Raw genomic sequence first — 14,159 nt, forward strand, 5'->3', positions numbered from 1 at the left:
AAGGATGTTTATTGGCCTTTCTAAAAAATTCAGCACATGAAAAAGAAGAGGACAAATGCTCACCCCTCTCTCTGAGACATCCGTCTGATTTTTCCAGTTAAGAAGCCAATCTTCAATGAAATCCCCCCATACCAAGCAAATGAGCTGAATTATTGTGCAAAGAGCACCTCCACAATGAGACCAGAAATCCCAAATCCCAACAAACCAGGAGGGCTGCGAGAGGAGCTGGGTTTGGGGAAGGATCTGTCCAGCCCCACTGCAGGATGAGCAGTAATTACTTCACAAGGAGAGGAGCTCTGTGGCACACTGAAAGCCTTTAATTTCCACTCCCTTGTTTAAGTGAGATTATTGCTCCCCATACCCAACAACAAGAGATTTCCTAAGTTTCCTGTGCCTTGCCAGCAAAGCAAATATCCTCTGGTAAATCTCAGAGCTGAACAATGATTTTTCATTTCTACAACATCACAATCAATGCAATTTTCCAGTTAGAAGTCTCCAGCCTCTCCCTATCAGCTCGTTAATGCTCAAGTGTCGTACTCCAAACCATGCCTGGGAGAATCTCCACAGACTCTGCCATCCCAGGTTACTCTGAACATGGAATTCATCACTTATGAATCACTTCAGTGTGTGTAAACACTTGAATCACTAAGCCAGATCGAATATTGTACACAGTAATCAAGGGATGTTGTCAGGGGGGACGCACTGAGGCAGCTCTGAAATCTGGCTTGTAGAGTTTCACTGTTCAAAGCAGGTTTTGTGCTCGTGAGCACGTTTTCTTTGCAGATGCTACATGCCTGGGAAATATTTTCAGGCTTTGTGTCTTCCTGAGACACTCACAGGAGCCCCAGCACCCACGAACACTGCTCACCCAACTGTGTTCTTCCTGGTATTTAAGATCAACACAGCCAGGTTCAAGCTGGAAATGCCATTTCATTTCAGCAGCTTCCTGCATCAGATCACACAGACCGGAACCCAAGGAAAAAAATTCAAGTCATCCCTAAAACCAAGTCATTTTTTTCCCTTGAAGTGAAATTAAAACGCTGTGAACGCCACCACCTCCCAGCTCCCCTGTGGGATTCCAGAAACTGTCCAGGCCCACTCAGTGAAAGCTTTGGGGTCCTGACAACACCGTGGGGTGACATTCTGCCGCCCAGGTGGCACAAACCTTGATGCCCAGCTCGATGTTCTCCCCTCCGTACACGTCCATGCCGGGGTCCAGCAGGCCGATCTCCCCGAAGAATTTCCTGTTGACCACGAAGGAGCAGCCGATCATGGCCGGGGTCCTGCACGGAGAGAGCCACAGGAGCACACGGTCAGGTTATCCCTGCTGGGCCACGGCTCGTTGCCGCCCAGCCGACGGCTTCAGCTGCCTCCCACCACTGCTCAGCCCAGAATCCGCACGGCAGCGTGCCTTGGAAGACATTGTTCTACCACTGCAATGAATTGTCCTGAAACTCCCGGGGATCCGAGCCTGGGCAATCACATCCCTTTGAGATTCCTCGGGAGATCCCTTTGAGATTCCTCAGGACTCTGCCCCGATGGCGACTTGATAGAGGCAGCCCTGATCCAGCTGTCCACAAACAGAATTCAGGAATGCCAAAATAACAAACAAAAAGGCATCCCCTATAGATGGAGTGAACCGTAAAAAGGGGCAAAAAGCAGAGTCCAGCCTCAGACAGGGGAATTTCTGCCTCCCGGTTTGGGGAGCAGTTAAGGCAGGGTATGAAGGAAGGATCCAACAGGGGAGAAGGATTAGGAATATTAAAATTCCTGCACCAAAAATCAACCTATGGTAACACAAAGAACGAGGAACTTTCCAGCAACAGTTTGCATACTTGAACTGAGGGAGCACGTGAGTAAGCCTCTTGCTTTCTGTACTTAGAAAGGTGCTTCCCAGGGCCTCAAGCAGGGGTTTTCTTCTTCCCCTAGGGGAAACCACTCTCTGCACTGTCCGAAATCCAAGCTCATTTCAGCCTGTACAGACTGGAGAAAGGTTTTCCTGGAGTTAATTGTGGAGGAGCTCTCAGGCCGTGCTTTGCTGGAAATACCTCGGGGTGTCTGTGGACAAGGGCACAACCTCTGCCCATAAGCGAAGGAAATACACTAAAGGCCTTTCCCTTCTCGTACTTCCAGCATGTCTGAACAGAGCAGACTTTAGGATGGGTTGTTTTAGGGTATTCCAGGAAGGAGCGTTTTGGAAAAGGAGCCATCGCCACCAGCAACAAGCTCACTGCAAATTTGCAGAAACAAATCCTTTAAAAACTGTTTGCAGAAGCATCTGTGGGGTCATTTGCCAGTTCCCCCAGTATCAGCAGGGCTCTGGGTCAGGGATCAAGTTGTCACATCCATCCTCCACCTCGTGCCCCCCAGCTCAGAGCTCTCAGCTGCAGGAGCAGCCAGGAACAGGGAGTGGGCAGGGAAATAACACAGAAAACTGGGAGCATCAATGGAATAGCACGAGGAGGGAAGGCAAACACAGTGCCAGGGGTTAATTTGTAATAACTGTGCAATTTTAAGGACATTATAGCTGGTTGTGTTTACTAATGACTCTCATTACTCGCAAACCCCTGGACCAGCTCTCCAGCTGCGACAGCTGCCCTGAGATGAGGCTGCAGTTCTAATTCACACTCTGAGATCACATTGCAGGGGATTTTTGGAGTTCTTAGCCCTTCTGACCCTCTCCATATAACTGCACTTTGCCCAGAGCACTGAACAATCCCGAGTGGTTCTGCTCGTGCTGCTTGAGGACACTCTGAGCTGCTGCTGTCATGGTGTGTGCAGAGTTTGCCCCTGGGATAATCCCTGTGCTGAAACAGAAACAGGAAAAGCATTCTCCCATTTGACTGCTGCTCTTTGAATCCATGCTGTGAAGAAAAACCCAGGGATCCACTCAGTCCAGCAGGGAAGTGTCAGCGAATTTTACAGCGAGGTCCAGCCAGAGTTTGATTTTTTGGGAGCTTCGGGACTCCCCTGCCCACCCTGAGCTCTGAACAGGGGATGGGATGCCCATCACCTCTGCGAACCCATAGAAATCCCACACCCCTTAGGAATGCCTGTTCTCCAGAGCGAAGCTGCTCTTGAGGGGGCAATGGGATCCTGTGTTGTAAGAGCAGCCCCCAAACCCTGGCTCAAAGCCCATTCCAGCCCTGTTCCATGCTGTGGAGCACCTCCAAGGCTGGACTGAGCAGGTTTGGCCTGCAGCGGTGGAGAACAGCCCTGAATTCCCCAGACCCGGCTCACAGACAGCAAGGCTCTCCAGCTGTCCATCCAAACCTCTGGCCCAAATCTGCCTGAGGAGCTCCTGGGCCCCCCAGGGCAGCTCAGTAATTCCAAGGATTTCACAGCTCAGCTCCACCAACAGCCACCAAACTCATCCTGATGAAAACCACGAGTTCCTTGGATGAAAGCTTCTGCCCGCTTTAATATTATTATTTATAGACATTTTAATGTTTCTAATAGAAAGCAAAAGAGCTGGATGCTGCTGCCACGTTCAATTAGTTCCAATTGGAATCCATCAGAGGGTTTTTCCAATAGATTTCTTCCCTGACAGCTGGCTCAGCCTTCCTTCCACGGAGCAGGATAATGTTTCATGGTTTGCTGCCACTCTGGTACTTAAGATTTCAATTCTCTTGTTTTATTTGTAGCAAGTTAACTGCCATTAACAGAAACAATTCCTTCTGAAATGATAACCACCTTACAGATGCCAAATCTAATAGTTCCATTATCCTTGATTACCTCCTGGAATTTAAGAAAAGGGAAAATTGCCCTGGTTTTATCCAGAGTATGAACAACCCGGTTTATCTCCTCCAGTGGGAATAGGTGTGGAAACCTCTGACTTCTCCTGTCAAAACCTGTTAGAGGCACTCAGAGAAGAGGTAAAAGCCAGAAAAAGAATCCAGGAGAAAGTTTCAGACAAAGGAAACTACATTTTGGACCCAGTAATGTGGGTCAGTGGGAACTCTCAACCAGGAAAATGAGGTTTTATGGACTGGAAACAGCTCAGGAGCCATGAACAGGAGCAGTACCCTGAGAGCTTCTTTCACTGTTCCTTATAAATCATGGAATGGGTTGGGTTGGGTTGGGTTGGGTTGGGTTGGAAGGACCTTAAAGCCCATCCAGTGCCACCCCCTCCATGGCAGGGACACCTCCCACTGTCCCAGGCTGCTCCAAGCCCCAGTGTCCAGCCTGGCCTTGGGCACTGCCAGGGATCCAGGGGCAGCCACAGCTGCTCTGGGCACCCTGTGCCAGGGCCTGCCCACCCTCCCAGGGAACAATTCCTTCCTGAGACTCCGCAACATGACTTCCCTTTATAAAGCACAGAGCCATCAATCCTTCCCAAAATTCTCTCGGAAACAGCTTAACTGGGCTTTATCAACTTGACCTTCAGGTTTTCCCCTTCCTCATTGTGCTGCATATGCCGTTCCAGCCCAGGACACCGGGAAGCTCCCGAGGCACCGCTCCTGGTCCCTCAGCAATCCAAATGAAGTGCTCCATTCTCCTCTGTAACAATGCCTCCACATTAAATAAATGAGGAATCAAGCGGCGCTCAACAATTTAAATAAAAACACCATTTGATTTGGGAGCAAATCCCTCAAAAAAGTGGCCGCTGACAATAATGGATTGCTCATCCCCAACGAAATAATGGCCTGCAGACAAAGAGCTGATAAAACCTCTTGTTCCTCTGCCCCTTAATTAAAAGCATTAACACAGCTTGTTTTTAAAAATCACCCAGCTCAGCCAAATGCATTTTTATTTGTCCCGATAGCTTTTCTCCCTGTAATGAGAAAGGCAAAGCAGAATTTGGCAGGAAGAGCAGAGATGTTGAGCAGAATTACTGGGTTTGTATCCAGAACTCCACAGTGTTACTTCCTTGCCATTCTTTTGGTTGGTTCCTCTATAAGAACGACCGAAGAAAGGTCAAGAAGAGCAGCTTTTATGAAATATCCTCCTCATGGATCTCTAAATAAAGATGAAGGAGATACAGGGAAAAAACGTTTATCCTGCTCTATTAAGTTATTTTAATGGTCTTCCTTTCTTTAGTTCACAGTTATCATCTAATGATTAAAAAGTCTCAAGGAGATTACTCCTTCGATTCAAGGAAATTAATTTTCCCCCACAATTGGATTTGGCTTCCAATTCTACACTAAAGAGCAGGTTATAAAATATGTAGAAAAAAGATATTAAAAAAATAATTAGTGGGTTTACCATTGACTGCAAGAGGCTGAGAACAGACTGGAAGAACTTCCAGGGTGTCCAGTTCCTGTTAAACTGCTGCTGGTTCTAATAAACTTGGATCATGGAGTTGCTCACCTTCCACAGCACAAGGCACTGCCTCACACTTGGAGCCTTTGGGACAGTCCTGTCCCTGCCCGGAAGGAAGTTCTTTGTCCCTCTCCCAACCTTGCCATTTCTCATTCAACCCACTGAATTCACACATCTCACAAGCATGGAATCATGGAAAGGGTTAGGCTGGAAAGACCTTAAAACTTATCCAATTCCACCCAGCAGGGACACATTCAGCTATCCCAGGCTGCTCCAAGCCCTGTCCAGCCTGGCCTTGGGCACTGCCAGGGATGGGGAATCCATGGCATAACCTGTGCCTGGGCATCCCCACCCTCACAGGGAAGGATTCCTTCCCACTATCCCACCTCTCCCTGCCCTCTGGCAGTTTGTACCCATTCCCCTTGTCCTGCCCCTCCAGTTCCTGATGCAGGGTCCCTCTCTGGCTTCCCCGTGGCCCCTCTGGATGCTGAGAGGTGCTGGGAGCTCTCAACACAACCTCCTCTTCCCCAGGCTGAACACTCCAAAATCTCCCAGCCCATCTCCATAGGAGAGGAGCTCCAGTCCCTTTATCAACTTCACAGCCTCCTCTGGCCTTGCCCCAGCAGCTCCATGTCCTCCCCGTGCTGGGGACACCAGAACTGTGCAGGTCTCCAGGTGGGCTCATGGCAACAATCCCACCTTCCACTCGGGCATTTCCCACTCCTGCTGCCTCTCTGCACCTCCACGCCCCAGCTGGGGCTCACTGGTGGGATCCAGCATCTCAGCAGGAAACTCTGGGAGCCTCTGAGCTCCAGGGCTGAAATTCAACCAACTCACAGTATGCAGAAAATGTCGGGTAAATTATCAAATTAAGGCCTGTGGCTTTAATTAGTGGCCTATCAGTGATTTCCCTGATGACAGCAGGGGAGGGAAGAACACCACCTTTATTTTCATGTGACACTCTGTGATAAAACACTGGATTTTCTCTTGGCCAGAGGCACGATTAAGGACCTGCCTGCAAAAGAAACAACTCCGTGCTTTATCCTCTGTGCTCAGAGAATAAATAAATAAATATTAAAGTCCGGGATGAGCAACACGGGTTTAGACAAGGGAATGTTTGTGTGGAAATTTAATACAAGGATGGGGCATTAAGGGTTGACCCCTTTGATCATCAAACAGGGACAGCCAGAGCCTCCCCCAGGGCAGATCCCTGTGGGACAGAATCCACCCAAACCCTCTGTTCCACCGGCAGCTGAGTGCTGGGAATCAGGGATGCCAGGATGGAGCCTCCAGCTCTGACTGCTCCCTGAGCAGTCCCACCCACTGCAGCACCACGCCGGGCGCAGTCTGAGCTGAGCAGGACGGCGCTGGGTGTCCCCAGGCCACCCTGGAGCTGCCACCAGCCCCAGGTGACATCCTGTTCTCAGGGCACCTGCAGCCACTCCTTCTGCAAAGCCACGGAGGAAACCTCTGCTCCCTCAGAGAAATGGGGGAGGAAGGGAACTGGAGGAACTAAAAGTCACTGGAAAGCAGCAGGTCTGGTCTCCAGTGACCATCCACTCCCTTGGGAGCTGCCCTGCAGAGCCTGACCTGGTCCCTGGAGGGGTCAGGCAGAGCCTGGAGCTGGAGTGAGCCCATTCCCTGAAACGGGATTGCAGCGAGAGGAGAGAAATCCCTGCACAGGGAAATGGGGGTCAGGCAGAGCAAACAGACCCCGAGACAGACCCTGCCCCACCTGCCCATTGTCTCCTTCAGCTTCATCCCACTGCCTGTCCTCAGAGAGGGCTGGGCCACCCCCAGGAACCAAGAGGCAGAGCCTCCTTGCCTGGCTCTGGCCCTCTCAGCCTTCTCCCCACGGGCTCGTCAGCCACAACCCCAAACACGTGGTGCCCCCATCCCAACCCTTCCCCCATCCCAAACACATGGTGCTCCCATCTCACCCCTTCCTTATCCCATCCCAAACACGTGGTGCCCCCATCTCACCCCTTCCTTATCCCATCCCAAACACGTGGTGCCCCCATCTCACCCCTTCCTTATCCCATCCCAAACACGTGGTGCTCCCATCTCACCCCTTCCTTATCCCATCCCAAACACGTGGTGCCCCCATCCCAACCCTTCCTTATCCCAACCCCAAACCCGTGGTGCCCCCATCCCAACCCTTCCCCCATCCCAGCTGCTCCCAGCCCCAAACCCCCCAGGCAGGCAGGATGCATTCTGTGGGGCAGGGTTTGCTTTGGACGTGACCTCAGCCCCTGGATTCCTGCAGGAAGGGCCCAGTGTCCGAGGCCAGGCCAGGAGGCTGCTGGGCCTGCCCAGGCAGGAACCTGATGGCAAAAGCCCCAAATCTACTGTCACACACAAAGCACATCTCCAAAGGGGAGTCACACATTCCTGTGCAGAGCAGGAGCTGGGAAGAGCCACGCTCCCAGCTCCCCTTCCCTGCCAGGGGAAGAGAGCAAGCTGCATGTCTTTCCCAGGAATGTAACCAAACGTCCATGAAGGAATGGCATTTTAGCAGCATCCCTTCCTTAATCTCATCCCCGGGGCAGCATCTCCAAGAGCTGTTCCTTGAACAATTCCGGTTTCCCTGCCCCAGTGCCCTTGGTTAATTGTCTGTTTCCAATGGGTTTATTTCCCTGCTGTTGCTAAGTACCACAGAACCTGTGAAACAAATTAAAAATAAGAGATACCACATAAAAGAGATGCTGGATTGAATGGCTTTGCTGAATTTACTGGAAATTAATACCACTTAAACTTTAATGGAAAGGAGGATGGGAAAACTGGATTTTTAAAAATACTTCTTACGTCTACCCATGCCTGTGACATTGCTGAACACACATTTGACTTTGTCACTGTTCTCTGCCTGCTCTGGGACTTCAGGCAAAGCATTTAACTCCTTTGTAGCTCTGTTTCCTCGTCTGCCAGGTGAGTTTAACACCTGGATGCTCTTGAGAAAAAACATTTCTGAATCAGTTTAGTGCTTTCCCCATTGGAGCTCTGAACTCACTGCTGATATTGCTGTGGGTGCCAGACCCCTCAGCCACTGGTGAGAACAGCACTGTGGTTTAACAACCTTCTGAGTAAGGGTTTGCTGCTTCCCAGCCTTGCTGCCAACCCCCTGCTAGAGCAGCATCAGAAGCTGGTGCCCACCCTGTGCCCAGACACAGCCTGGGAACCACTGCTGGTTTCCATTCCCTTGTCCAAGCTCAACGACAGAACTTCCCCTCCAGGATGAAACTGCTGCCTCAGCCACTGCCTAAGAGCCTTTTCCCTCCTGGCATGTCCCCAGACCCCAAGGATGTCCCAGCACTGAAGGTCCCTGGATGCTTGGACACCTCCTTCACACCCCAGGCACTTTGTACAGGAGTCTCCAGATGGATGTGCTGCTCTAGGTTGCCAAAATATTCATGTGCAGGGAACAATTGTCCCCACCTCTGCGTTTTGTCACCTGATGCAAAACTCCAGCCCAAAGATCGGGGCTGATCCCGTTCCCACAGCAGGAGCCCTCATGCCAAGAGCCCGTCCAGCTCCCACAGCCACCCTGCGGAGACCTCACAAAAGGCACCAGCCTGCAAAACCCTTCCAGGCCATGCAGGAGGTGCTTGGGGCTGTTCCCCATCACTGGAAATAACTCCAGGTGACATCTCCAATGGCCCTGGTGCTGCTGTGCTCTCTGTCACAGCGGGGGCAGCATTTGGGGGCTGCACTCTGAGTCCCAGAGTACAAACCCCAGAGAAGTCACCTTGGCCAAAGTTAATTGGATAATTACCTCCAAATGGGACTTGGTGCTGTTGGGAAACAGAGGAAATAGGTGCAATGGCAGGATTCTCCCCTGGGATGTGCTTGGAAGAGGGCTGCTCCTTTCTTCAGCAGATTTCCTGGTGCTCGCAGAGCTGCTGCTGGGGGCACTCGGGGATGCCCCATGTCCCTCTGGCACACAGGGACGTGTCCAGGTGCCTCCCCAGAGCTCAGGGGGCTGAGGCTCCTTCCCACAGTCCCTACAGCACATCTGCAAACATCTGCGTGCCAGGGGTTTGACCCTTAACAGGAGCCATTTCTCCCCAAAGGCAGAACTGGGAAATAATTGTGATCACACACTGTGATTTATTGGGGACACTCCCACAGGAGAGGCCAGGCTTGGGGCTCAGAGCAAGGTTTTCATTTGTGCACTGGCTCATACTGGAAGCCATTGGAAAATGCATAGAAGATGCAAGAAAAACCTTCCTTGCCTGGAAAGCCACTGCAAATCAAGGCAGGACACAAAGGGAGCCCAGATCAGCAGAGATGAGGAGTCAGGAAGGCCAGGATCTGGTTAACCTGGTTTTATTTTCCCTCTCTGGCTGGTCCCCTAAAGGTGTGACCCTCAGAGCAGGTCTGTTCCATTTTCCCTGCACAGAAATGCTCCAGCACATCCTGTGAGCAGCCCAGGAGCTGAGCTGAGCCTGGGCTCCAGCAGGGACAGGGATGTTTGCTGCTGTCTCATCAGTTAAAGCGTGGTCACCAACAGGAGAGAAAGCTCTGACAAAAGCAAGCAATTTGAAATTTCAACCTGAGGCGGGAGGGGAGGAAATCCAGGAGTCCCCACCTGTGGATCCCTGCTCAGGAAAGCTGCTCCGGAATGGGGCAGGCAAGGAGAGCACACCCCCTTATGAACCCCCAGCAGGGACCACGAGTCACCTCAGCCCAGCCTCCAGCACCTCCTCAGAGCTCCTTGGGGGCTTCAATCCCACGGGAATCTCCACTAAACCGGCAGTGTTTGCCTGTGCAGATCAGATCGGTTTATTCCACGGCACGGATGAACAACTCCCCAGGGCAAAGTCAGCCAGTGGCTTCCAGGTTCCCCCCGAAGTAGCTTTAAAGCTCATTTGTGCTAATTGGCAGCCTCTGAAATCCAGCTCATCCTGCAGCTGGGAGCAGAGCAGGAGCGGCCTCACCACATCCTGCCATTTCACACTCACAGCACCTTCAAACCAGCCTGCAGCTCCTCGAGAGGACAAGAAAGTCTGATCATAAATCTCCCATCTAAGGATTTGAGTTTGCACCACTTCAAAACCCCCAGTGACAGCACATGGGTGCTGAGATTTCACCTCTGTGAAGGGGAAAGATTTCATGGCCTTCAAATTCAGAGGATGGTTTGGGTTGGAACCTTGCAGACCATCTCATTTCCACCTCTCCACCCCAAACCCTAAAGATCAGGTGGAATGAAAAGAGATAGATATTTTTATTGAATATAAAAATATTCAAAGAGGAATAACACAGATTTTTTTTTTTTAACACTTGGCACTTACAGCCTGACTGACAACAAAACCAAGTGCAGGAAAAAGCAAAGAGAAAAGGGGCCAAACATTTCTCTTTAGAAATCCCCAGATGAGAGGGTGACCAGAGTTTGGGTGGCCAAGACTGCAGGTGCTTGTCTAGTCCCAAATCTAATCCTAAATCCACCCCCACTGCCTTTCAGGGGGAGCCTCATCCCTTGTGGCCAAAGCAAAGGGACCCTGCAGGTTTGGGGTCTCTGCTGCCCTGGGGGCTTTGGCTCCTGCTGCTGCTCACACTCCCTGAAGGGCCCTTCCAGGAATTCCTTGTCAGGAACACGACCCTTCAGCAAGAACTGCACTGTAACTCCATCTCCTTCCACTGTTGCCAGAGTGCTAATTAAATGATAATTACTCTGGGATGTAATATGTATAACTATCAGGCACTTAACAGGGACGTGTTATTTACTTTGCTGTTTTTAACATGAACATATTTTTTCTCAAGGGCAGCCAAGCAGCTGATTTTGAGTCGTGTTCTTCCTTTCCACTGAGCATAAAAATCACAATGAGCAAATTTCACAGGTGAGCAAAGGTCTCTTTGTCTCAGGCACAAAAACAACCATGCCCTGGTTAAAGCACTGAAGGATCAGGATTAACACTCTGAGCCTGAGCTTGGTACCCAGACTGGGACTTGGGCAGTGATTTCTGACCTGTCTTCCACCAAAATACTCCTGCAGCTCCTACACTTGCTCCAAGTGACATCAGATGAAAGAAAGTACAATAAATTGACTTTTAAAGGTGAAGATGGGCTCAGGTGAGCATCTCTGCAGAACAAACCTGCTCTGTTTACAGCTGAAACATCATTTTTAATCTCTGAACCCTCAAGCCAAACTGCAGAAATCTGCAGAGAAATCTCCCTGAGCAAATCATTGCCTGGAACAAAGATGCTGCAAGCCCGAGCTGTGCATCCGGGGACAAACACACCAAGGGAACTGCGGCCTGCCACAAAGCTGAGTTGAGAAGTAATTCCCTTGACAGGCAGAACAGAGCACAGGTCCCTGTCAGCTCCTAGGAAAGAGCAGGAACAGCAGAGCAGGGAAAGGCTGAGGCCATGGTAAGGTCAGGCTGAGCTGGGGGAGCAGCCCCAGAGCCCCTCTGCCACCACAGGGTGACTTTGGGGTGACTTTGGGGTGACTTTGCACAGCCACATTCAAACCTCCAGGACAACCACGACTCCCCCACTGGTCCCAGCTCCCTTCAAACCCTCGGCAGCAGATCCCAAACACCAGCCCCCCCCCCCCTCAGCTCTACGTTCCAGGCACTGCTGGAAGCTCCTGGTGGGTGATGCCATCAGCAGTGGGGTTTGCACAGCCCCTGGTGCTCTCTGACAGATCCCTGCAATGGCTGGGAAAGAGTCAGGAGCCTCGGGTCCTAGGGAATTCCAGAGATATTCCTGCAGACAGAGTTTAGGTGAGTGATTTCCATGCCCATCACGAGGTGTGAGGAATGGTTATTGACAGCTGGAGCAGCTCCACTCCCTGGGAAATGAGGGAGCAGTGAAACAGCCCTGTAAGCACCTGCAGGAGCTGAGTAATGCACTTATTGTGACACCTCCTTGAGAGCAGCTATTGGTGGGGAGGGAGCTCCCAGCTTCATGTCCCCCTCCCCGCATCCCTGGCACAGCAGCACAGCTCCTGGGAAACACAGCAGATCCATCCTGTGCCTGCAGCCTTTAACAGCAAATGTCACTCTCATTGCTCAGCACTGGGCTTTGGTTTGTTTAAAACACTGAGCGAAGCTGATGGAAAAGCAAAATGAAAATGGGGAAAGCTGCAGTGAAATAGAAATGCAAGCGTGGTAAAGATGATTGCCAGGTAAGGGAGCTCAGGGGTGGAGAGGATGGTTTGGATTCACCTCCACCTGGATCAGTGCAGATCCACCCAACCACAAAGAGAGGCTGATGTTTGCAGGGGGATTTATTCCAACTGCTTGTTTAAGGGTCAGGAAACTCAGAGCCAACAGCTGCCAAAGCCGAAATCCCATCCCAGGGACACTGATCACACCAAGAGACCCATGGAAATCTGTGCTTCCTCCCACAGCTGCACAAGCTGGGAAGCAGAAAGTGATGCAAGAGCTCTCTGAAAAGGCAGAGTGGAGCAACGCAGGGCAACCAGGAAAGTGCTGGAGATCAGCTCCTGACTTCAAACCCTGAGCACCAGCACAGCCCTGACTGACTTCTGCTGGGGTGGGCCACACTCACCAGGAGACCCCTCTGGGACAGCTGCTTGTGCTTTCTACGTTCTTTTTTATGAGTTGAGAGGGTGCTGGTGTTGCTTTTTTAGTTTGCTTTGGCTTGCTGTTTGTGGGGGTTTAAAATCACCAAATGCAAAATGCATTGATTTTGCTTAAATCACAGAATCCCAGAATGGCTTGGTATTAAAGGGACTTAAGAGATCACCCCCTCCAGTGCCACCCCTGCCATGGGCAGGGACATCTTCCACTGTCCCAGGCTGCTCCCAGCCCCAGTGTCCAGCCTGGCCTTGGGCACTGCCAGGGATCCAGGGGCAGCCACAGCTGCTCTGGGCACCCTGTGCCAGGGCCTGCCCACCCTCCCAGGGAACAATTCCTTCCCCATATCCCATCCATCCCTGCCCTCTGGCAGTGGGAAGCCATTCCCTGTGCCCTGTCCCTCTATCCCTTGTCCCCAGTCCCTCTCCAGCTCTCCTGGAGCCCCTTTAGGCCCTGGAAGGGGCTCTGAGGTCTCTCCAAAACCTCATCTCTGTCCTGAACACCCCCAGGTCTCCCAGGCTGGCTCCAGAGCAGAGAGGTTCCACCCTCTGGAGCCTCCTCTCCCAGTGGAGACTTGGATTCAAGGCCCACTGAAAGTCATTAGCAAAACCCTCAGCAAGCTCCTGGGTGCCAAGAGTTCACCTTCCTGCAGGAAATGTATAAGGAAAAACCTTTAAAACTGTGTTTGGCTCACAGGCTGAGCAGCCAGGGGCCATCCCCAGGCAGCTCCTGCCCTCTGCCAGCTGCAAGTTGGGATGAAGGGGCTCAGCCCTGAGTCCAGGTGGCATCAGCCCGCCCAGGAAGAACTGCACTTGGAGAACCAGGATCTAATTCTACATTGCACACGACAGGAGCTTGTTTGATGTCAGCATTCAGGGAGCAGAGGAAATGCAGGAAACAGTGCCCTCTCCCCCTCCAGTGTCAACCCAAGGAGCAGAACCTCATTCCCTGCTGCACACAAAGCAGGCAGCAGGAATTCCTGTGAATTCACAGGCCATTCCTGTGTCTGCAGGGCTTTCCTGCAAGCCACAACCAATTAGCAACAAAACTCCAGGACTGAGGGAGCGGGACAAGGGAATTGTGGTTCCCCAGTGCCAGGGCTGGCACAGGCACAGGAGGGACCTGCCCGTCACTCAGCCAGTCCCTCCAGCTCTGCAGGGACAGTCTGTATCCTAATGGACAAAAATGCAGCTGGGAGCAGAGGGAGCTGCTCCCAACTCCTAGGGCAGGGTGACACCCTGGCACAGGGAATCCCAAGGGCTCCACCATTCCCATTTGGCTCAGGAGGGATCTGTCTCACACTCCACGAGTTCTCTGGCCAAGGGGCTGAGTCTTCCTTGTGTTTTGCCTCGAAGT

The 14,159-nt window shown here is 51.6% G+C and overlaps 1 protein-coding gene across 1 annotated transcript in view; it reads right to left on the reverse strand.

The window, feature by feature from the left end:
- The window catches only part of GALNT17 (polypeptide N-acetylgalactosaminyltransferase 17), a 199,352-nt gene that overhangs the window by 63,655 nt on the left and 121,538 nt on the right, over positions 1-14,159 (reverse strand). The window contains exon 6 of the mRNA XM_066201892.1: positions 1,166-1,283. Coding sequence (XP_066057989.1) covers positions 1,166-1,283 — 118 coding nt within the window. The remainder of the gene's footprint in view (positions 1-1,165; positions 1,284-14,159) is intronic.

The sequence above is a fragment of the Chamaea fasciata genome, unplaced genomic scaffold, assembly GCF_029207755.1.
Source record: "Chamaea fasciata isolate MVZ Bird 193981 ecotype frontalis unplaced genomic scaffold, bChaFas1.0.hap1 SCAF_21, whole genome shotgun sequence".
In the NCBI taxonomy this organism is placed as follows: Eukaryota; Metazoa; Chordata; class Aves; order Passeriformes; family Sylviidae; genus Chamaea; species Chamaea fasciata.